The sequence below is a fragment of the Patella vulgata genome, chromosome 7 (genome assembly GCF_932274485.2).
Source record: "Patella vulgata chromosome 7, xgPatVulg1.2, whole genome shotgun sequence".
Classification (NCBI taxonomy): domain Eukaryota; kingdom Metazoa; phylum Mollusca; class Gastropoda; family Patellidae; genus Patella; species Patella vulgata.
In genome coordinates this window covers 13,554,106-13,580,379 of record NC_065885.2, presented here as the reverse complement: position 1 = coordinate 13,580,379, position 26,274 = coordinate 13,554,106, and the positions used below count along the sequence as shown (strand labels likewise).

Below are 26,274 nucleotides of genomic sequence, written 5' to 3'. Positions count from 1 at the left end.
TCTTAAAATACAGACACTAACTTGTACATGCACTGCAATGAAATTGTCATATAAAATGAGTCCAACATTTCATCTGGCATAAAACAATGTATGATTTGCTTGTTGCCCTTACCATTATTTGAAATAATGGTATGCCAACATCAAAGAATGATGTCACATCTGTATTTTATTTATCAATAATATATATATCTGTGACATTTTGATGCAATTAGTCAGACACAGACGTAGATATTTATAATACCTGTAGACTTGAGTTTTTTTATCAGCATGTTTCCTCAACATCAGAATGTCAATCAAACTATTGACCACACCCTTGAGATGATCTTCTGGCACACCCCTCAATCTACCGTACATATATAATGTCTCTCTTCCTGTCATCTGATCTATTAAAGCATCAAACTGAGGACAATATCCCATATTTTCCTGAACCTGTAAATTTAGAAGATACCATTTTATTTCTAAGCGGTTACAAGATCTTCCCTAAAGGGCACTTAATTAAGCTCCTTAATTTTTTGTTCCATCCGAATAATATCTTCCCTAAAGGGCACTCAATTAAGCTCCTTGATTTTTCGTTCCATCCGAACGCCTGGAGCTTTTCTTTGTCAGGTGATCTGTCTGGCACCACAAACAAAGGGGAAACGAGACTGGAAAATACAGAAGAACTTTCTCGCGGACACCGGGATCGGACCTCCTGGTTAATGGAGCCAACACTGTACTCAATATAGCTAGTACATCTAATTTTACTCATTTATTTTTCTCTTGTACTAATTTCTCTTTTGGTTTCTTTTGGTATTGGACGAGTTTAAAAATAAACTTACCTTCTGTATATCAGATTTAATATCATTAGATTCTAAATAAGCATTTCCATCTGTCAACATCACATCACCTGTCAACATTTTAAACGTGGTTGTTTTACCAGCTCCATTCTGACCTAATAATCCAAAACATTCTCGTTCTGCAATACCCACGCTGATGTGATCAACGGCTACAAATGTTCCGTATCTCTTGAACAAGTCTTTCAATATAAAGGAATCTTTAGCGCTATCCATAGACATATTAGCTAAGCGCGCCTTTTCATTCGAGACATCATCATCCTCCATTAGCCTCAGACTGCCATTAGATTGGTGATAAGTGACAGGTGCGACATCTTTAGATACAGGTCGGATCTTGTACCAAAGTTTCTGCATAATCTGGGCCTCTATCAAAAGAGTGAAACCAAAAAAGACGACTGCCTGGACAACCATTAATAAAAGATAGCGTCCGATACCAGGTACTTCAATTGACAAATAATCTTCCGTTACATAATTAGCTGTAAAACAAAATCAGGAATCAAAATAAATGGCAGAAATAAATAACATTCAGAAAGGGGATGAGGGCGACATCCTTCATTTCTGCTTCTGCACCTACTCAGTTATCTTATACTGGCATACATACATACATACATACATACAGACCATGGGCATACGTACCATGGGCATTGAGTGCAATTTTGCCTATACAGCTTACCCATATTTCGATTTCCAAATGTCAGAGAGAGAGAGAGAGAGAGAGAGAGAGAGAGGGGGGAGATTTAACATCCACTCAACACAAACTAGGTCATTCGAGACTAACATAAGGTTCACATTTATTTCTATAATTCGCTTGCACGAAAGACCAGAGAAACTCCTAGAGGTTGTCACGTACAAGCGGGGAATCAAAACTACGCCACTCGACTCGAGCTTGTACTGATACAGACTTCACTCAAAATGAAAGATAGGTTGCCAGGCAATGAAACATACAGTCACAGCAGCTAAATCGTCTGGGCAGTCAACAAGAGTTGTAAAATATTTTTATTTTTGGAAGTAATGAAACATTTATAATAGACTTAAATCTGATTAAGAGTAACAAGTCATTAAGTAATTATCAGAAAATCATTAGAATTTGTTTGGCTCATGCTAACATTTAGTATACAAAACATTTGATATCATGGATTTAGCTATCATTGAAAATTGATATACTTGTTCGTCTCAAGACCTTAAACTCTGTGTATCAATCTAAAGTCAATCGAAACCATTATATGCAAGCATACACACAGTGTATAAATATAAAATCAATCAGATGATAACTATGGTCTCTAAAGCATCCAAAAGATTTTTAAAGGTGAACACGGGCCATATTACTCTGGCAGTACTAATCGGAAAATCAATAGGATTCTTCATCTCATGACCTTAAACACTGTGTATAAATTTAAAGTCAATCGGAAATTAACTTTAGCCTCTAGAGCGTCCAAAACATTTTTCAATAGGATTCTTTGTCTCATGACCTTAAGCACTGTGTATAAATCTAAAGTCAATCGGAAATTAACTTTAGCCTGTAGAGGGCCAACAAGATTTTTCAAAGTGATCAAGGACCATAACTCTGTCAGTAATTATCGGAAATCGTTGGAAATCTTCTCATGACCTTAAACACTGTGTATAAATTTAAAGTCAATGAAATATTAACTTTAGCCTCTAGAGCATCCACAAGCAATTGTAGCCGATGGACTGTGGCGACAACAATATATGACTACATGCATATAAAAAGGGGGGGTTGGGTGGACGAATTGTTAATGCATGCGCGTTGAATCAGAAGGTTGAAATAGGACTGAACTCTCTCTCAAAATGAAAAATAAACTAACAATAAGGGAAGTAACTCAAGAAAAAAGAAATGTTATACATATACTTACCCAAACAACATTGAAACTCTGGCTTTGTACTACATATATCTGGATAACCAAGTTGACCACATGCATCTAATATATTATAGTTGGTATAAATATTCATTATACATTTACCCAGATTGAACTGAGGGAATACAATCGAAAAAATCCAATCTAATGCATCAGCTACATCTGTTGTACCAAGACCAGGCATACCCAGAATAAACACAGCCATTAATGAAACTAAACCTGTAAATATGAAAGATAATAATTATTATAACATTTTATTTTCTGTATGGGTAGAAATTAAACTTGACTTGACAAAAATAACCCTTATCCCCAAACAACCACAATTGTTTTTATGTAGCCGAGTCAACATCATGCATTAAGCATTGTATTATGATTGGTTTATAAAAGGTATTGAGGGTATTTATTTTACATAAACTGAAGATGATGATGATGGCTATGATGATCATCATGTCGATGATGATGATAGCAATGATAATCATCATCCACATGTTGATAATGATGATGGCTATGATAATGATCATTATCATGTCGATAATATTGATGGCTATGATGAACATCATCAACATGTCAATAAAGATGATGATGATGGCTATGATGATCATCATCCACATGTTGATAATGATGATGGTCATCATCATCATCATGTCGATAATGATGATGGCTATGATGATCATCATCAACATTTCGATAACGGTAATGGGGTTTAACGTCCACTCGACACAATAGCAGTGGGAGGAAACCAGAGGACCCAGAGAAAACCTACAAGCTTGGACAGGTGACCCTACTGCTTGTCACGTACAACCGGGGATCAAAACCATGCCAGATGACTCAATGACAGACCTTATGATACAGCGCGCTTGTGCTAACCATTCGGCTAGCTATCCAACCCCCGAGAGATCAGGAGATCGGACACGCCTATTGCATAGATGGCATACCTCCCACCCTGCATGAAATGAGTAATGTTTTTAGATGAGGAATAGAATAAGAACTGTGAAATAAAACAGTACCTGTAAATATGTTGATGATTATAAGGACGACCATTCCAGTAGCAGGTGTGGTAAATAAATACTGCATCAGATACACAAACGGCAAGATGTCTAAACCATAAAGTAGAAAGGATAAACTGACATAACCCAAGTTACTTCCAGACAGATATTCTTCCGTACCAAATATTCCAAACACAGCAATGATCAATACACACGGAATCAAGTAGTTGATGAAATCCCAGGTTATGTTGGACAGCCAGTAAACCATGGTTCCGACACCACTCACCTTCTGCAAATGTTTAGCACCAAACTGTTTCTCTTTTACCAAGAAAACTACAAAGCTGCTAGATAAAAACGCCATTCCAAATAAGATACAAAAGGCAATCACAAAGCCAAAGATGCCAGAAAATAAAGACGTTGAGTTGGAACTCTTTTCAGCGTCTGCTGGTAAGGGATAGTTTCTCGTTTCAATTTCATAATCATCACCAGAAAAATATCTAGCAAATGTATTCATCATGTAAGCAACTGATATCGGTGCAGAATGATATGGTTGTCCATTGTACCACATTTTAGCCACAGTATTACCAGCGCCATCATCAGAAAACTCTGCTCCAATGACCATTTTTCTGTTATAAGTTCTGGTTCCTAAGGCCGCAGCTTTACTCACAAAATATGAATTGTAATCTTGTGCTTCTGTTGCTGTTAAGTTTTGAGCTGTATCTACAGCAGCTGAAAACAGGTTTCCGTATTTATCTGATAGATCGTTATTCATTGTTGTAGCATTGGATACACCATAACTTGATATAGATCCACCAAAGGGGGCTAAGTTAAGGGTTAGAGAAGGTTTTTGGATAGGATCCGTCTGCACATTGGCAATGGCAAGTGCAGCTGCTGTAGCAAAGACTGGGACTAGTAGCTGGACAAGCGTGACAACTTTGTTTCTCCAGGTATGGATAGCCTTCTTGATAAACATCCCATAAAATCGTGATAATTCCAGTTTAAAGCCACTCACTCGTCTGAAGCCTTTATTGAAAGCTGAAATAAAATCATAAACAATTTGAATACAATATGATATAACGTAAATGAAAACATGTACTAGATTCTTCAGAAGTTCTGAACAAATATTGTTGGTGCCCATCTGTTCTCTTCATTTTTCTGGAACCATAAAGTGAAATCACAAGTCGTTGACACGCAAGATACACCCACCATTTGTGAGAGAGAGAGAAATAGGGTTTAACGTCCACTCGACACAAACTAGGTCATTTCGGGACTAACACATGGTTTAATTTTATTTCAATAATTCATTTGCGCGTAGGGGTCTTTAGCAGTGGGAGGAAACCAGAGGAACCGGAGAAAACCCACAAGGTTGGACAGGCGACCCTACTCCTTGCCACGTACAACCGGGGATTCGAAACCACGCCAGTTGACTCAATGACAGACTTTATGGTACAGCACGCACTTGCTAACCATTCAGCCACCCAACCCCCCCCCACCATTTGTAAGAGATGGACAGAGAATATGCTAAAAAAGCAATTTTTTTGTACAATCAGGGGCTATAATCCAGGATGTTACAGTCCGACATGTGTCAATATCAAAAGGAACCAAATCTTTGGGTTATGAACATACATTTTAAGTTTTATCGAAATCGGATAAAAATTGTGACCTGTAGAGTATCTACAAGTTAAAAACATGATTTGTAGTACAATCAGGGGCCATCCTGGAAGTTTGGTCATATATGCACTAATATCGAAACCAACCGAGATCTTGGGAAGATAAACATATATTTTAATTATCATCAAAATCAGATAAAAATGTGACCTCTATAGTGTCCGCAACCTAAAAACATGATTCTTAATACAATCAGGGGCCATAATCCACGAAGTTACGGTCTGATAAATGCGAATACTGAAAGGAACCAAGAGCTTTGGGATATAAACCTATATCTCAAGCTTCGTCAAAATCGGATAAAAATTGTAACCTGTAAAATGTCCACAAACAGCTGGGCGGACTGGGGCGACAACAATATAAAAATGGCTTAAACTTTAAATATCATAATCAGTAAAATAAAGTTATCACCCTTACCCAATATATCTCTATCAATATTAATTTCTGTTGCATTTCCATTTGTACTTGGGCTACCATTTTGAGTCACATCTTTCTGAAATGCCGGATTTTGAACGCCGTTTAACTGAGGTTCATCATCTTCATCCTCCACACCTTCTCCAACTCTGTAATATCATATTTACATTATCAGTAACTTTGACTCAGTGCAGATAAATCACAATAGTGTTCTTGTTTTAAACTGATTGCACATATTAAATGGAAGATAACACTGGTGCAATTGCATACAAAATTAATTGTCTGTTTTCTTATCTTATACCTCATATTTTTTCATCAACCGAAAATTCATGTGTCAAATTTTGATCACAAACCATGTCATAAATAATCGTTTATATTCATCCATTGGTTAATTTTATCTTTTATTATATTCTTATGAATGTCCACTGAAAATGAATGCTTGAAACTAACACACAATTCAATCTTACTTTAAGAATACTTCTTCCATAGTAGTTGCTGATGTACCAAAACTATTGATTCCAAGTTCATTCTTCCTATCTTCAATTTCTCTAAACAAGGCAGAAAACTTAGCCGATTCTTCATTTGGTAATAGATAAGAGACTTCAGCACTAATCTGACTTTCTAGCACAGAGGATGGAATGTATTTCTGAACGACTTGTGTTACGTTGAATATGTTACATGTTTCCGATTTAACAATTACCAGATGATAGCCAGCACCTATAAAAAAAATATTGTGTGATAATGAGTTAACAGAATTACAGCTGTAGGGTTTTTACTAAATAATTTAAATCAATATTTTAATTATTAAGGGTAAGGGTCATATATTGGTAGTTTTCAATAAAAGAAAGGGTCAAAAGTGAAGTGGCTAGAAAAGGATTTTTCCATTTCCATATTTAATACTGCACAGATTATCTGTAAAACACATTTTATCTGATTAAATTTTTCTGCAAACATTAATCATTTCCCAATAGTTTCACCAGATTTTATATGCCTTGTAATGCCTTGACAAGATTTAACAAATTTGACAGAGATTGAACTCTAAAACATAACAGGGTACACTCCCTGAAAGAATGTAACAACAGCTATAATGTGTACCAAAGTTGCTAATTCAAAAAAATTTTTGTCAGACATTTTTACCAAAAATAAAGGGGCATAACTCTTATCAAGATTTAAGCAGGCGGACTCAGACCACAATTAAAAATCATGTGTCAACAAAATATTCAAATTCGTACGTATTAAAAATAGGTGCACCTCGTTAATTTTCATATTTAATTCCTGTACGGTATTCAAATTTATGTCAGTAATATTCCTACAAAATTATTGTCGTAATACAATAGAATGATAGCATGTCGACTACTGCGTGTGTGTGTGTAAAATAGCTTTATTTAACGTCCGCTTCCACCGAAGTGATATCGCAGACAGGTTAACAGATATATTGATGTGGGGAGTTCTATACTATTAGGATATTTAATTAGTTTCTACATGTTGTTGGCTGATATCAAGGAGATTAAAATGTCCGACAATGGAGAAACCACGAGTTAATCACGTAGATTAGTTTATAATCACTCTTATTGGATTGATACATAGTACAGCAAAGGAGAAGCAATGAACGACTTCTGTTCAGGATTGGATTGATGAATTGTCCGACAAGGGATTAAGTCAGCCAATCAAGGCAGATTAAGTAGTTAATCAAGGTAGGTGTATAGATGGTATAACACAATAAATATGCTGATCACTTAATTACGTAATCAATTCAGCCTATTGTCAACGATAATCCGGATGAGTAAAAGTTATATACCCAGTACAGTCAAATAATTTTGGTAATTTGAATATTATTCACCATATGTTGATGTCCGACTGGACATATTCCTGATCAGATGTTTGGAAAATAGTGTAGGACATGTCCGGCATATATGGGCGAAATAGCATTCATGGTGTGTACAGTCTTCACAAGACAGACTGACGGACAACAATATACGTCAGATTAATCATGGGTATATAATTCAATCTTTTTAAGATAGAAATGAAATGAAATGGGGTTTAATGTCCTATTGTTCTGCTTCGACTGGCTTAATGAAGACAGGCATATGCCATACAGTGTGCTATGAGGAAAATTTTGCCCAGACAGCAGCACTACGGCCTTCTCTTATATCATATTCCAACTACCAATGTGTACACCGGAGTTCATTTTTTTGTCCCATCCGAATGACTAGACAGCTCTCCTTGTCTGGCCTTCCGTCCTGCACCACTGCCAAGAGGAAACCTTGTTGGAAAATCGTGAACTTTCTTAGCCAACACCGGGAGCGAACCTTTGACCTCCTGGCAAAAGAGCCAGTATCTTACTCACTTAGCCACTGTGAGAAATAAGAGACAGACAAGGGTCAATATGGGCATGGAAAATTTAGTCTTCACTGGCTACTAAATGCTAAAAATTTACTAGCCAGCACCAAAATTTTAGTAGCCAGAAATTACAGTGCTATTAACTGTAGTCTGTAACGAAAATCACTACTAGATATTACGCGTTGTTTTTTTTAATCTTTTTCATAATGCTAAATATAAAACAATGCAGAAAAAAGAACACCAGTTTTGATTTAAATAAATTTTAATTTTAATAATATTAACAACAAGGTCACTTGACTCGTAGTTGAACTACTGCCACTACCGGCTAGATTTCCGTCAGAAGACTGTGTCAGAGAGGAATCGTCCTTTTTTTAAAGAAAGAGCTTAAAAGATTTTGTTTTTTATTCATTTTATTAATATATAGGGAATAACTTTAATGTATGGGTTAGAAAAATGGGTCAACAACATGCGTAGTCGGACATTTTGTATACATTGCCGTAAGTTAGAAGTTAGAACGATTTTCGGCACATGGTAAGAAAATATATGAATGTCGTAAATATTGTCGTTAAATTGGAGTTATTTCCCCTAGTAAGTTCCGGTTTTACGAAGTGCTGAATAAACAAATTCAATTTTGTAAAAAAAAACTTTGTAATTATTTTAAAACGAGAAAAAAAACTTACAGTCGCCAGCTGGCGACTCAAGTGAAAATTTTAACTAGCCAGAAAATATATTTGGTCGCCATGTAGAGCCTTGGAGACAGAAATAAGAGATAATAAGAATCAAATTCGGAGATTTGTTAAAAATAATCAGATCTGCAGTTTGAAAATCTTACCATGTAATTTTTTAAGGAAGTGAGAACTACCACAACATTTAACTTCTCCTTCCGACATGATAGCGATTCGATCTCCGAGTAAATCTGCTTCATCCATAAAGTGAGTTGTTAGAATGATAGTTCTATTGGCACGATTTCTTTGTAGAATGTCCCAGGTCTGTCTTCTCGCTGCTGGATCCATTCCTGATGTCGGTTCATCCAGTATTACTATCTATAGTAAAGAATCAATGTTTGGAAATCAAGGCCCTTGTTTTAGCCATATTTACTAGTTTTGATTGACTGGCAGTGAAACAGGAATGGTCTTTGAGAGAGAGATTAAGAGAGAGAGAAACACACACACACGCGTTAAACCCACTAGAACACCCAACCCCACATCCTTAAAAGAACCATTGGATTCATGTCATTGACTCAATGACAGACCCTGATTTCATACACACGTGTTTGACCACTAGACCCCCACCCCCCCTCCACACCACCACCCCGTCCTTAAATTTGCCTAAGAAAATGGAGATGATAAAATTTCACTGTTTCATTTTCACCCTCTCATTCATGACTTCCTTTTCAGCAAGTCTCCTAGGAGGCAACTGTCTGCAAGGTCACCCCAGGTGGAGGCGGACATAGAGATTGAATAAACTGAACTGGAAGTGAAATTAACTAGCTGGGGAATTGTCACTTACAACCGCGGAATCAAAACCACGCCAGTTGATTCAATGACATGATTTAGATGAATCTGAGGAGTATACATACCTTTGAATCAGATATAAGAGCTATTCCCACGGACAATTTCCTTTTCTGTCCACCAGATAAATGCATTGAACGTGTGGATCGCTTGGTTTCTAATCCAATCTCTTGAGCCATTGTTGCTACTTCTGCTTTAACTGATGATCTATCTGCTCCTTTCAACTAGAAAAATAAAACACACCCGTTATCATCATTAACTCACAAAGCCAGTTTAACAAATGATTAATGTATACATTTTAGATTTGTAATCTTTCCATTACAAATACATTTCAATATTTGAGTTGTCAGTCAAACTTGTAGTTTTTATTTAACACAGTAGGGGATATTCAGATACAATACAAAACTGCGGAAATGCACTGCTGTTTTTATTAGAGGTAACCAGTGTACGTTAATAACAGGCCAATTGCCTACACATGAATATAAACAGTTCATATGGGCGGCTTATCTAACGGCCCCATTTCACTCGCAAAGAGATGCACCATCAAAAGTGAAAATGGACGTTTTGATTTTTGTCTTAATAATGATTAATTGCTCCACCAATCCTCAGACATTCAGCAATTTGTCGTGGCATGCTCCTAATCAACCGTCCAATCACGATTTGGGGCAGTGCCACGGCCAATTCTTGCAGTGTTGTGGGTTGACGTTGACGTCGACGAACACGTCTCCCAATCAAATTAAACGTAACACACTAAAGCAAAGATATGCTAAACAGTAAATATTATGCAAGAACCGATAGGAAAGCAAACCTGGATAGATAAACCAGCACACGGCAGTTTTCATCAACCCTTCCTTGAAGTGTCAAATTTGACAATGAACCCCTCCCACGTGTATGGCGCTATTGCGTGTCGCATGTGCAGCTCAGTGGTTCTGTTGGGGTGATAAGTTCTTCATCTGTGAACATACTCTCAAAGTATGTCAAGTGTCCATGACTATTTATTATATCACAACCTGCATAGGTATTTGCATTTCAATATCCCCTACTTTTTTTGAAGAGTATATGTTGTAAGGAAATAAATTGAATTTAAACTAGCTAGCCTGGAGGTCGGGTGTTTGATCCCTGCATGGGCCGAGAAAGTTCATCCAGATTTTCCGGCGTGGTTCCCCTTTGTCAGTGATGCAGGACGGAGGGCCTGTCAAGGACAGCTGTCTAGTCGCTCAGATGGGAAAAAAATCTAGGTCCCGTGTGGCGTGCACGTAAAAGATACCTTGACAGTTGGAATTCGATATAAGAGTAGGCCATAGAGCCACTGTCCAGGCAAAATTTCCGTCATAGCAAACTGTATGGTGTATGCCTGTCTTCATTAGCCCAGTTTGGAGCAGAACAGTAGGATGTTAAACCCCCATTTCATCTCATTCCATTTTATTTGAAATTTCGTGGGGAAAAAAAAAATCAACAAAATCATAAGATTCATGAAATACACAAAAACTATAATTACCAATGCAAAAAATTCCAGATGTTCGTCAACAGTCATGGTATCAAAGAGTATGTTATGCTGTGGACATAATCCAAGACTTTCTCGAACACCAGCTATATCAGTTGTTATATCATAACCATTAACAATAGCTGTTCCTGAGGTTGGTGTTATAAAACCTATAATAATCATATTATATTAAAAGCTTTAAATTGCAGGTCATAAAATCCAATTATTCATATATCATATATTTTTGCATTACAACATACTTAGGATCAGAACATATTTTGTCGAAAAACACAAAGCCATATATCAAGCCTGTTGGAACGAAATAGAAGTTTGAGGGGATGTCAGTTTAGCGAGCCAAATTCGGGTCCTGGGGGCTTGTCCCAGGAATAATTTCCAAACAAATGAACACATTTTTGCGACTCATTATATGTAATGACTCGGAAGTTTTTCATAATCCACTCTGAAAGCCTTAAAGTTTCATTGATGCTCTGTTACAAGCGTGCTGTACTGTAGCTTGTAGCTACTGATCTACATCAGCAGTGGAATTGGATATAATGACTCAAATGTTTTTCCTGATCCATTACTCTGTTTGCTTTGTAACTTTAAAAGACTATCTATACTGGATCCTCCAGCAGCAGCAGAACTGGCTGCTCTGTAAGTTGTGTGCTCTGTAATTGACAATGTTCTGTAGCTCTGAAGGTTTTCTGTAACTCACCTGTTAACATGGACATTGTTGTTGTTTTTCCAGCTCCGTTATGACCCAATAAAACAGATATCTGACCTTCTAACATATTCAAGTTCATATTATTAACCGCTTTCTTCTTTTTACCTCCCGTTTTAAACTCCTAAATCAGAAACAACTCATTTTAAGCCTATATTTTGATGGTTGTTCTTGGATATTTTGCCTTGCTTCTGGATCAATTACACAGGTGAATTTTACAAATTAAAATCAAAATTTCTACGAATTATAGCTTAAAAGATGTTTTATATAAGAGTAAAATCTGCTCATATTACAGTTCTTTTTTCTGGCTTCAAATGTTATATTAATTATAATCTCAACATTTATTAACATGACCAACTCTTCAGACCATCAAATGGTTGAGATATTAAATATCTACTCTTTAAATGTTCAAATGGATAACTCTGTTTATCATGACTATTTACTGTCAAAACTTCAAACATTCATATCTTTGTTCATAATCTATTTTCAAACTATTATAGGAAGAACAGTCTGCTCTTTATCTAAATGTTACATAATGCATCTATAGTAAACAATAAGTGTATTTAAATTGGGATTATGTTGAATATTATCATATTTTTTAAAATATATTTTGAAGTGAAAGCCATGTACATGTATAATCACAATTTATTTACCTTTTTCAGACCAGATATGGTAACACCAGCTTTCATGCCTGACGGCTCTTTTTCGAAATGTGCTGGATCACTTGTTGATGCAGCAATGTTTGAGAAATTTGCTGTTTTATTTCCACACCAGTAAGATCTCTAACAAAACAAAGCATTTCATAAATTGTTAAATAATCTTTGCTTAAGTTGTTTTCAAATGAGATTTAAATTACGGTACCTAAACTATGAAGTAAATAATTATAGATCTTATTTTGACTATAATTGTAGACTTTATTCTAATATAATGTATATTTTTCAATAATTGTATATTTTTCAATAATTGTATATTTTTCAATAATTGTATATTTTTCAATAATTGTATTGTATATTTTTCAATAGTTGTATATTTTCAATAGTTGTATATTTTCAATAGTTGTATATTTTTCAATAATTGTATATTTTATTTAATTGTATATTTTATTTAATTGTATATTTTATTTAATTGTATATTTTATTTAATTGTATGTTTCATATAATTTTTTTCATAATTGTATATAATTATATATTTATATAATCTTATATTTCACCATCAAAACACAGGTTTTAATATATGGTACATTATTATAGTTTTAATTGGTATTATTAATGGAGGAATAAAACTTACAGTGAACGGAAAATAAAATGGTTTCGGAACTCCAAATTCTCCTGGATGTACATTATCCACGTACCAAACTATTATCATGTAAATAGCTGTATCACCTAACATCATTAAAATGGCATCCAACATTGAGAAATTATCATCCACTGTAGCAGGTTCAGCTATATTACTCCACTGTATACCATCACCTATTTGTAATAAAATAAATATACAGATTATAAACAAACTGTTTGACATGTAAATCAAAATCACATTTTTTCTAAGGGTCATCAATTCAAATAATCTAATTAAAACACAGATCCTATTTCGCTTTGTATTTCATAATTCAAAATTACATTTTACTTGTCTGTACTACATTAGGGTCTAGTGTGAGGGATTAGCCAATGAAGCGGTCTGTTGCAGCAAGTTCTGTGGGTATCCTACTAGAAACATCAACGATGATTGGTTAATTAAATGTTTGACATCAATGGTCAAAGGTCGCTCGTATGACCCCTAATGTGACCTCCCACTACAACTGGTCAGATCTTCATTCAGTAGAGGCCATTGAAAGTATAAAAAAAACGAAACAAAATATAGATCTGTATTCTAATCAGATTGCAATTCAAAGAATTCCATAGGATTTGATGAAACACAAAAGTTGTTCCCACACATTCTAAACCTAAGTTTGTGCTTTATTTTATCTTATAAACCTGTAACAGTAAATCTCTTTGATCTTTGGGGTATATTCTATGCCCGGAATAATTTGAGGTTTTTCTTATGGGAATTCTGGGATATTCTCATTTTGCATACATGTAAACATAGACGGTTTATAAGCAAGATAAAGTCCTTGACTTTGGTTATGCTGGGGAAGAAAAACTTCTGAAAAAACCCTTGACAGAAAAACATCGGCTAGGCTTGCCGGCCTCGGTTTTTCTTTTTCTCAGGTTATTTTTTTCAGTCTTTCTTTCCCCAGCAAAATCGCAGCCCTGTGCTTTATCCTACAAATATTAACATAAAGTTATTATCAAAAGAATAAAAGCTTTTGTCTGTACCTGTTCCTTCGTATAGGCCGATAGTATAAGCTCCCATACTCATAGCCTGTGTTGATAAGAGACAAGCTGCTAGTTTCTCAGTTCTAGTCATTGTCTCATAATTAGTGGAGATAAAGAAATATGGTACATAAGTAGCAAAGAAGAGAATTCCAGCAGCAGCAGCACCAACATTAGCTGAAAATAGAAGACATGTTTAATCACAGCTAGAACTATTTGTTATGGCCAACTCAATTTTTGTCAAGGTCGCTGAGATGTAAATAAGGTTTGGGCAATTGATTGTTGGCGAGATTGTAGGTAAGGGTTAGGGTAAGCATTAGGGCTAGTTCCAGGGTTAGGGATAGGGTTGGGATTAGCACTAGCCCTGTTTACATCTCATGACCTTTGACCAAACTTGAAGTTGGCCTTATCAATTAGATCTAACATTTTTAACACAGATCAATATATTTATAACTGATAGGGCAGCACCATATTGTGGCCATTACAAGCAAAGTTACTGATGATAGCTTTAAAATCTTTGTCAACAAACCCCCCTGGGCCTTGTTTCTCGAAATCTTAACTAAAGATAAAATCCAATTTTAGTAGATACTTCAATTTTGATTGGCTAAGCGCACCAAAATCAATCTAATATTATCCAATCAAATTACTAAATTTGGATTTTATCTTAGTTAAAATTTCATGAAACGGGCCCCAGGACAAATATCACATTTACAATCAAAATTTACAATCTGGAAAACGTGTAATGTGACCAGATAACATAGCAATTATTAAAGGGGCATTATGTTAGACTAGATAAAGAGTTGACAGTTCTTGCTATAATAGTTACAAAATAGATAATGTAAATAGAATATGCTGAAAATTTCAGTCAAATTGCTCCACAGTGAACCAAGATATTAGCTTTTGAATTTTAGGCTAGCCTTGATCAACATTACGAAGATCGGTGCGATAAAAAGAAAGTCTTGATTATCCATTTTACGTTTAATTATTTTTCACTAAATGTATTGCTGGCTAGCGATGACATCAAGAACCGATTATGGTCTGGATAAGTTAATAAATGTCTAATTAATGATTTCGATAACATTTCAGGCCCAAAGAAAGACCTGCAATGGGCAGATTTAGCTCTTGCATAATGTATATATGTTTTAAAACATATCTGTCTGAAACTTATATTTCTTATATTATTACCTCTACATTTACGTGAAAAGAATACTTTTCGAAACGTCACCCAAATAAATAAGTAGCCGTTTTTCCATTAGTGTGTGTTATTGTGTATTGTATTGCTCTATCCAGTTACTAAATGCCTCTAAAAAATTACATTTACAATGTTACATGCCTTACCTTTATTAAAGAAAACGGAGATGAGAAAACTGAAGGCAATAATCGATAGACCATAACACATCAGAAATACAAATATAATTGATGGGTCTGTATTGGTAAGAACGGGTCCTTTAGGTGATATCGGCAAACCCATTAATAAAGTATAGATAATCATAGCTACTGTTAGATATATAAATACAGTTAGAAACCATGCTGTCCAATGAGCTGCATTACTTAATCCCATCAATTTCATTGATTCCTTAAAAAAACAGAAAAATGGTGTTTAGTAATTCAAATGGAATATACAGGTCACAATTCTATAGAATACAATTACTACTTAGAAAAGTAACATCAGATGTTAGCCATGTTGGCTCCTCAAATAAGAAGTGTTATCAGATGTTAGCCATGTTCTCTCCTCAAATGAGAAGAGTTATCAGATGTTAGCCATGTTGAGTCCTTGAATGTGAAGTGATATCAGATGTTGGTCATGTTAAAACATCCAATGAGAAGTGTTATCAGATGTTAGCCATGTTGGCTCCTCAAATAAGAAGAGTTATCAGATGTTAGCCATGTTCTCTCCTCAAATAAGAAGAGTTATCAGATGTTGGCCATGTTGAGTCCTTCAATGTGAAGTGATATCAAATGTTAGCCATGTTGAGTCCTTGAATGAGAAGTGATATCAGATGATATCAGAGAAGTGTTATCAGATGTTAGCCATGTTTACCCCTCAAATAAGAAGTTGTATCAGATGTTAGCCATGTTATTTAACACCAAATGAGAAGTGGTATCAGATGTTAGTCCTGAAGGTCAAGGGCTAACGAAACTGACATCCACTTTATTCTTAAACCTAGTAATTGTGGTTGTCATTTTTTCTTTTGTCAGACATCAGCCTTATATGAGCGTATGAAAAAGTATGAATAACTGGGAAAGCATAAATACAAGTAGGTTCCCAATGTAATATCTACCTTTAATTTTCTTTCTTTTTCATAAATAATACTTTTAGCTGTCATTATAACGTTAAGTATAAAACTGAGTAATAACAATAACGGTAATTGTTGCTGTAGTACTATTATCATAGGATCCTTGAAATATGGTGGGTACGGCATTTTCTGTAATTCAAATTTAATGTTGGAGAAATCAGCTGTTGAATTCCAGGTTCTGATAATAGCCTGATCCATCAAGGTCTGGTATACCAAAAATGATGTCCCTATATAATCTGAAAACATGAACACATAAAACCATTTTATTATTTTTGGGAAAGAAAGAGAGAGAGACAAAAAGAAATGGGGTTTAACGTCCACTCGACCCAAACTAGGTCATTTCGGGACTAACATATGGTTTAATTTTATTTCAATAATTCGCTTGCGCGTAGGGGTCTTTAGCAGTGGTAGGAAACCGGAGGACCCAGAGAAAACCCACGAGGTTGGACAGGCGACCCTACTCCTTGTCACGTACAACCAGGGATTCAAAACCACGCAAGTCGACTCAATGACAGACTTTATGATACAGCGCGCGCACGCTAACCATTCAGCCATCCAACCCCCCTATTTTCAGGAAGTAACAGTTCATAGGATCAAGACAAGCTGGACACCTAATCATCTTTTTGACAAAATATAATTGAAATAATTTAAACTACGGGTTGCCAGGCAAGATATGCCCACAGTTTGTAACAAGAGACGGATAGAGAACAAGCTAAAAAAAAATGGGGATTTTTCATAAATCAGGGGCCATAATCCAGGAAGTTGTGGTCTGAAATGCGCAAATATCGAAACAGACTGATCGAGGTATTTGGGATATAAAGATATATTTTCAGTTTAAAGATACATTATGTAAGATTTAGATAAAGAACTAGCCATTCTTGCTAGAATAGTTCGAAAGTAGATGATGTAAAATGAATAATTTGAAAACTTCATTCAAATTACTCTATTGCAAGCGAAGATATTAGCCTTTGAAGGTTTGACAGACGTGTGCAATAATTTCAACCACCGTACTGGTTGATCGAAGCTATGTCTCGGTCCTCCATATTTGATTAAATCAAAGTATCGCTGAACCATTCTAATCTATTTAATATCGGAGAAATCTGATGCCATCGAGAGTTGATTAAGGCCTGGATCAGTTAATTAATGTCTAATTAATACTTTAGAAAACATTTCAGGCCAAAAGAAAGACCTGCAATAGGCAGATTTAGCTCTTGCATAATGCATGTTTAATCAAAATCGGATAAATTTTTTCGAACAATCACAAGCCATAATCCAGGAAGTTACATTAGGATATGCAAAATTATCAAAAGAAAGCAATTTATAAACCTATATTTTAAGTTTCGCCAAAATTGGATAAAAATTGTGACCTGTAGAGTGTTCACAATCAAAATGTGAATGGACCGACAGAGGATGAAAATGTGGGCGTATCATAAAGATAGTTTGCCAGGCAATAAATCACTGTCAACAGCTTTAATTCAACAGACTTGATAATAATAGCAATGAATATGTAATTAACCACAAACAAATGAATATTATGTAAGCCTACTTTCTGTTGGATTTTAAAGCTTTAGTTTAACACTTTTTGTAGAATTTTTGCCCTTGAAATTAATGATGGCATTATATTGTATTAATTAATATCTTTGGCAAGTTATAAGATTCACATATATGCAGTATGTACTTAAATCAACTTAGTGAATGAATGACATATTGTTATAGAAAAAAAGAGCCATAATGAGGTAAACATTCAACTCTAGGTTGATAACAGATATCTCATGGGAAGTTTCTCCAGTAAATTTCCATTTAACCATATAAGGGTGGGTTTCGACATCATTTAACGTCAATTAACCAATCTCTCTAATTATTTACATCATATTTGAACAATTAGATAATTGAACGTCAAAACCCAAGCTACAAAACTATCATATTTGTGAGAATTCGTTAGACAACAGCTTGATTCCAGAAGGGAAAATATGTAACAATTTCTATCAGCAGACTCGCCCAGTGAGTCTGGCTGGATGAGGTTTAGTATTGTAATCTATACTATGCTTGTATCCATGTTATAACTACTGAGAAGACAAAAGTCTTTAGGAAACCAGTAAGAAGTAAATACACAAGATGAAGGGGAAGAAAGATGACAAGTGAAAATACTAGACGATCAAAATGCTACTAAAATATGTAGTAAGAAAAGATGCATGGGTCGTACGTAAATTGTGGCGACAGGTTTGAGAAGCTCCGATCTCCACATCTGACAGAAGGCCCATGGTGCTACATTAGTACAGGTAAAGTATCACCAAATCAGTTGACATTTTTATTCTTTATATTTCTATTTTTGGGGGAAAAATCATCTACAAGATCTGGAGAGAGAGAAATGGGGTTAACATCCCTCAATACAAACTAGGTTGTATGGAATCAGATACATGTATTTAGTAGTTGGAGGAAAAAAGAGAGAGAGAGAAATGGGGTTTAATGTCCACTCGACACAAACTAGGTCATTTCGGGACTAACACATGGTTCAATTTTATTTCAATAATTCACTTGTGCGTAGGGGTCTTTAGCAGTGGGAGGAAACCGGAGGACCCGGAGAAAACCCACGAGGTTGGACAGGCGACCCTACTCCTTCTCATGTATGATAAAGCGCGCGCGTGCTAACCATTCGGCCATCCAACCCCCCAGTTGGAGGAAAGTATAGGACCCAAAGAAAACAAGCAACCCTACTTTTTCTCACTTACAAGTGGGGAATTGAAACCATGCCACTTGACTCACTGACAGACCTAATGATCTGAAGTGGACACTATATATATGGCAGGGCAAATAAATGACTTTTTTGCTTACCTGGATCAGGATTTGTTCGAGGTCCACCCGTTTGAGCAAACGGAACCGTTCTATCTGTTCTCCAGTTGGAAACGTCGTCTTCCTTTGGTCGTAAGGAATATTTGATATTTTTAGGCAGAACAGAAGTTGTTGCTGTCATATCTTCAAAGACTATCGCTATGGATATATTTTCCGGATTTAACGTGTAATAATTCAATAATTCTTCTTCCGTAGGAAAACCCATTGATGAAACTGAAATACAAAAATTAGATTAAAATTTTAAAAATTTTGATAAAATAAAAAATATAACTCCTGATCTTTTTGTCAGAAGTAAAGATTTTAGGCAACAGTGATCAATCTTTATTATTTAGAATTGTCATCATTTTATACTCTTTGTCTTCCACTCCTTTTTAGTGAGTGGCAGCAGAGGCTTGAAATTGCAGACTCAAGGAATCTTAAAGTCTAAAACTTTAGTTTTGTATCCATCTTGACATCCAGTTTTCCATCTTGGGCCCAAATGTATAATTACCATCATACAATCATTTTTAAAAATCGTTGTCGAAAGTACATGTATGTGACAGTATGTGTAGGCAAAAGAGAGAGAGAGAGAGAGAGAGAGATGGGGCTTAACATCCACTCCACGCACACCAGGTCATTTCAGGACTAACATATAATTCAATTTTATTTCAATAATTTGATTGTGCGTAAGAGTCTTTAGCAGTGGGAGGAAACCAGAGGACCCGGAAAAACTCACAAGGTTGGACAGGCGAATGCACTCCTTGTCACATACAACCAGGTAATCGAAACCACGCCAGCTGACTTAATGACAGACCTTATGATACAATGCACACAGACCTAACCATTCCGCCATCCGACCCCCCCCCCCATGTGTAGGCAAAGCAATTAAAGTATTCACAAGAAGAGTCGGATACACAACACAAGAGCAGATGTATATAAAAATCAAACATTTCTAAGGCTAAACAAAATCGTTTTGTGTTTTTCTGGAACACCTTTCTAACCCCTTTCTTGTTATATCTTCTAAAAAAAGTCTTATATAAAAATCAAAGAACTTGGTAGTGTTGTACAAAAAATTTAAGTTACAAATTTGCAAGTTTTGAAATTGTACACAAAACATCTTTCAAGCAGTTATCTATTGATCAATGCTCCTTGTAACAGTAAATCACAGAGGTGTGATCTAAATACTAGTTTTTCTAACAGAGAGAAAGAAAGAAATGGAGTTTAACGTCCACTCGACACAAACCAGGTCATTTCGGGACTAACATATGGTTTAATTTTATTTCAATAATTCGCTTGCGCGTAGGGGTCTTTAGCAGTGGGAGGAAACCGGAGGACCCGGAGAAAACCCATGAGGTTGGACAGGCGACCCTACTCCTTGTCACGTACAACCGGGGATTCGAAACCACGACAGTCGACTCAATGACAGACTTTATGATACAGCGCGCGCGCTAACCATTCAGCCATCCAACCCCCCAGTTTTTCTAACATAATCGGATTAAATTCATTCTCAATTTGTGTTTGGTTTGTTTTATATAATTCCTTTAAATATTTTACTTAGGTCTTTTCAAAATGAAATGAAATGGAGTTTAATGTCCTACTGTTCTGCTTCGAACTGGGCACTACGGCCTACTCTTATATCGAATTTCAACTGTTGAGGGATCTTTTACGTACACGCCAATGTATACATGGGACCTTGGTTTTTCATCCCATCCGAAAACAGCTAAACAGCTGTTCTTGTCAGACTCTCCGTCCTGCATCACTGACAAGGGGGAACCATGCCGGAAAATCTGAATGAACTTTTGCGACCAATGCAGGGATCGAACACCTGACCATCAGGCTAGCGAGCCAGCGTCTTTCCCACTTAGCCACCGTATCCCCAGCCAGAAAAAAGACCTGCAGTGGGTAGATTTAACTCTTACATAATGCATCTTTCTCAACCAATGCTGGGATCGAACACCCGACCTCCAAGCTAGCGAGCCAGCGTCTTACCCACTTAGCCAGCCTGATCCCAACTTAGGTTTTTTTTCATGTGCAGTGTTAGGCTATGGTAGTACATGCGCATACAAAGTAGACAGTTATTTAAAATATAACACGACCAGCAATATACATGTATCTACAAACTCACTATGGTCTTGTGCATTACAGAGATTTATCGGCTAAAGTCTTGAATATAAATATATGTCAGAAAACAAAAGAAAAAAAGGATACAATTTTTATTATATTGGTTTCTTACCACTCTGGTTTATTCCACTAGTCATGTCCGTGATAATAGTGTTTATCAGTGAATTATTAGGTGCGTATAAACACATGGTATTATCCAGCCTGGAAGAATTTAATGTCTGTGAAGTATATACAGTAGGTGCATCTATTTGCGAAGAGTTTATTATAAATCGAATCATCATTATTAATAACGCAAAAGCAACAGGGAGAATAACTAGAAACGATGTACTACATTTTGCCCGCTTTATACCCACATAATTTTTCCACATGAGAAGTAGAACCTGCCGTCCATAAGGCGCAGTCTTCCGTGAGGAATAATTGTTCGAGACTGTTTCCAATGACATCACAGGTGACACTTTAACTTGGACTGGCATCCTTAACTGTTAATCCCACTGCTGTTCAAAAATAGAATTTTTACTAAAAAGTTGTGATGTCATTTAGTCATCTGTGACCTCATTGAGATGCCATAGCAACTATCAACTGTCAATATGTCTGGCAAATATTTGTCTTTTTTCTGTGTTTTAACTGATATTTATAATAAATGCCTGACACAATTAAGTTTAAAATGTCTGCTGTTACTAGTTCATCCGTGTCTGAAAGTTTAGGTACAACTAAAGAATGATTTCCAAGTCTGCTTCTATATCCAAACAGTCCATAAAAAATCCCCTTAAATCATATTGAACACATTTTATACAATGACCATATCTTAATATATGCTATAGTATATATACTGCACATGGCAAAAGGACAAACATAAGCTTGGTTATTAACCAGTCAACCTTGAAGCTTATTGCTTAGTGATTTCTACTTATATAAATACACACGCTGTCAATTATGAAACAATGTATCATATAAAATTATATAAAACAGTGTCCATTATAATAGTTTTAGGTATATTTGATCTCATTATTAGTCTTCAGTTAATCACCCACATTAATTACTGGTATTGTCTGTTTTGGATGAAAATCAGTAATTAAATCTGTCAACCAAATTTCCATAACACTTTCTATGTGATATGTAATCAGGTAATTTGATGGTATATATTTAAAGCCTAATTATTTTATCTTTATGATGTTTGTCATTATAAATACCCCTCATAACAAAACTCAACACAAGGTATATATATGGTATATATATGGATATAACTACTTCTCTATTATTTAATAACGACGTTTTGTAACACATACAGGTCACATTATTATTAAATAATAGAGAAGTAGTTCTATCCATATATACCGGTACCTTGTGTTGTGTTTTGTTATGAATAGTCAACCATGGTTCTAGATGTCATTTAGACCACATTACAAATGAAATGAAATGAAATGGGGTTTAATATCCTACTTTTCTGCTCTGAACTGGGCTAATGAAGACGAACATACACCATACAGTTTGCTATGAGGGAAATTTTACCTGGGCAGGGGCACTATGGCCTACTCTTACATCAAATGTATACACAGGTCCTCAGTTTTTCGTCCCGTCCAACGTTGCACCACTGACACAGTGAAACCACACCCGAAAATCCAGATGAACTTTCTCAGCCAATGCAGGGATCGGACACGCGACCTCCAGGTTAGCGAGCCAGCATCTTACCCACTTGGCCACCGTGGATCCCAGTTGAAGGATATGGCAGCCATTTAGGGCAGAGATCTATTTTCAAGGCAGAGTAGACAGTTGCCTTTGTGCAGAATGTTACTGCCATAATCCCCAGATACATTCACTTGATCTGACCAATTTGACTCAAATTTTCAGCATATTTCCTTTACATTATCTAGTTTTAACTATTATAGTAAAACCTGCCAGCTCTTTATTTAATTTAATCTCCCATAATGCCCCTTTAATGCCAGTCATTTAATGAGAGTTAGAACACAGGGTTGGTGCCGGAATATTTAGCCGTCTTCTTGCACCCAAAACAAATAATGCCAACTTTGATTATCGAAAACAGTTAGAAACTGTTAAATTTATCAGTCTCATTGCATCTTTTTGGCTCAATATTTAACCTTTGCTAACTACAATATTGTAATGATTAAAGTTCAATTCCATTCAGTATTTACAATGATATGTTGAATTGAAATTTCATAGATCTATGCTGGACGCCATTTTGTTGTGGACGAACAGAATTGACAGGCCTATTTTAAATCCAATCCAAGCCAGGAGATTATCTGAGTACATACTACAGGGTGTATTAAGCTGTGAGAAAAATACACTTTAAATTGCAAGGGTATAAGTAACACAACAATCTTTGATTAATCTATGCTATCAAACTCAGACCCACAACTGTCAATACTGCCCCCCGCTTGAGGTGTGTTACTATGCGTATCCATATACCAATCTGTTTCACAGAGTATTACGAAAGTCTTCTAATATCTCTGTAAAAGATGACTGCCTTCAACGCATGACGTCATATCACGCGGCGTTAATCATTGGCTCAATGGCGCATGCATTGTTTACATAAGACCTTACTGATTCAAGCAGAACGGCGCCTTTTACTCATTTTAATACCCATTTACACTAAAATAGGAAATAATTTTTACCTACAAATACTTTAAATGTCTTTATTTATTTTTCTAATACATATGACAAATGTTTTAGCATTTAATTTATCGGAGGAAAAAAGTTAATATTTGTGGCTCATTAAGTCGCATCGATGTCATTCTTATCAGTGATTGTACACAAAACATCTTTCAAGCAACCGTGATCCCCAGCCAGAAAAAAGACCTGCAGTGGGTAGATTTAACTCTTACATAATGCATCTTTCTCAACCAATGCAGGGATCGAACACCCGACCTCCAAGCTAGCGAGCCAGCGTCTTACCCACTTAGCCAGCCTGATCCCCACTTAGGTTTTTTTTCATGTGCAGTGTTAGGCTATGGTAGTACATGCGCCTACAAAGTAGACAGTCATTTAAAATATAACACGACCAGCAATATACATGTATCTACAAACTCACTATGGTCTTGTGCATTACAGAGATTTATCGGCTAAAGTCTTGAATATAAATATATGTCAGAAAACAAAAGAAAAAAAGGATACAATTTTTATTATATTGGTTTCTTACCACTCTGGTTTATTCCACTAGTCATGTCCGTGATAATAGTGTTTATCAGTGAATTATTAGGTGCGTATAAACACATGGTATTATCCAGCCTGGAAGAATTTAATGTCTGTGAAGTATATACAGTAGGTGCATCTATTTGCGAAGAGTTTATTATAAATCGAATCATCATTATTAATAACGCAAAAGCAACAGGGAGAATAACTAGAAATGATGTACTACATTTTGCCCGCTTTATACCCACATAATTTTTCCACATGAGAAGTAGAACTTGCCGTCCATAAGGCGCAGTCTTCCGTGAGGAATAATTGTTCGAGACTGTTTCCAATGACATCACAGGTGACACTTTAACTTGGACTGGCATCCTTAACTGTTAATCCCACTGCTGTTCAAAAATAGAATTATTTACTAAAAAGTTGTGATGTCACTAAGTCATCTATGACCTCATTGAGATGCCATAGCAACTATCAACTGTCAATATGTCTGGCAAATATTTGTCTTTTTTCTGTGTTTTAACTGATATTTATAATAAATGCCTGACACAATTAAGTTTAAAATGTCTGCTGTTACTAGTTCATCCGTGTCTGAAAGTTTGTCAGGTACCACTAAAGAATTACTTCCAAATCTGCTTCTAATAAAATCAACAGCTACAGTACAAGTCCTATATATCCAAATAGCGCATAAAAAATCCCCTTAACTTCTAATAATAAGTCAAATCATATTGAACACATTTTATACAATGACCATATCTAAATATATGCTATAGTATATATACTGCACATGGCAAAAGGACAAACATAACCTTGGTATTAACCAGTCAACCTTGAAGTACATTGCTTAGTGATTTCTACTTATATAAATACACACGCTGTTAATTATGAAACAATGTATCATAAAACAGTGTCCATTAAAATAGTTTTAGGTATATTTGATCTCATTATTAGTCTTCAGTTAATCACCCACATTAATTACCGGTATTGTTGTCTGTTTTGGATGAAAATCATTAATTAAATCTGTCAACCAAATTTCCATAACACTTTCTATGTGATATGTAATCAGGTAATTTGATGGTATATATTTATAGCCTAATTATTTTATCTTTATGATGTTTGTCATTATAAATACCCCTCATAACAAAACTCAACACAAGGTACCGGTATATATGGATATAACTACTTCTCTATTATTTAATAACGACGTTTCGTAACACATACAGGTCACATTATTATTAAATAATAGAGAAGTAGTTCTATCCATATATACCGGTAGCTTGTGTTGTGTTTTGTTATGAATAGTCAACCATGGTTCTAGATGTCATTTAGACCACATTACAAATGAAATGAAATGAAATGGGGTTTAATATCCTACTTTTCTGCTCTGAACTGGGCTATTGAAGACGAACATACACCATACAGTTTGCTATGAGGGAAATTTTGCCTGGGCAGGGGCACTATGGCCTACTCTTACATCGAATGTATACACAGGTCCTCAGTTTTTCGTCATGTCTAAAGTTGCACCACTGACACAGTGAAACCACACCTGAAAATCCAGATGAACTTTCTCAGCCAATGCAGGGATCGGACACGCGACCTCCAGGTTAGCGAGCCAGCATCTTACTCACTTGGCCACCGTGGATCCCAGTTGAAGGATATGGCAGCCATTTAGGGCAGAGATCTATTTTCAAGGCAGAGTAGACAGTTGCCTTTGTGCAGAATGTTACTGCCATAATCCCCAGATACA

The 26,274-nt window shown here is 35.7% G+C and overlaps 1 protein-coding gene across 1 annotated transcript in view; it reads right to left on the bottom strand.

The window, feature by feature from the left end:
- The window catches only part of LOC126828250 (phospholipid-transporting ATPase ABCA3), a 42,494-nt gene that overhangs the window by 6,549 nt on the left and 9,671 nt on the right, over positions 1-26,274 (bottom strand). Inside the window, exons 3-18 of the mRNA XM_050557912.2 lie at positions 19,266-19,496; positions 16,419-16,669; positions 15,475-15,712; positions 14,140-14,313; positions 13,115-13,296; positions 12,481-12,609; positions 11,822-11,951; positions 11,122-11,276; positions 9,692-9,847; positions 8,945-9,155; positions 6,240-6,489; positions 5,776-5,921; positions 3,715-4,728; positions 2,705-2,926; positions 819-1,309; positions 242-429 (exon numbers count right to left, since the gene is read on the bottom strand). Coding sequence (XP_050413869.2) covers positions 242-429; positions 819-1,309; positions 2,705-2,926; positions 3,715-4,728; positions 5,776-5,921; positions 6,240-6,489; positions 8,945-9,155; positions 9,692-9,847; positions 11,122-11,276; positions 11,822-11,951; positions 12,481-12,609; positions 13,115-13,296; positions 14,140-14,313; positions 15,475-15,712; positions 16,419-16,669; positions 19,266-19,496 — 4,168 coding nt within the window. The remainder of the gene's footprint in view (positions 1-241; positions 430-818; positions 1,310-2,704; positions 2,927-3,714; positions 4,729-5,775; positions 5,922-6,239; positions 6,490-8,944; positions 9,156-9,691; positions 9,848-11,121; positions 11,277-11,821; positions 11,952-12,480; positions 12,610-13,114; positions 13,297-14,139; positions 14,314-15,474; positions 15,713-16,418; positions 16,670-19,265; positions 19,497-26,274) is intronic.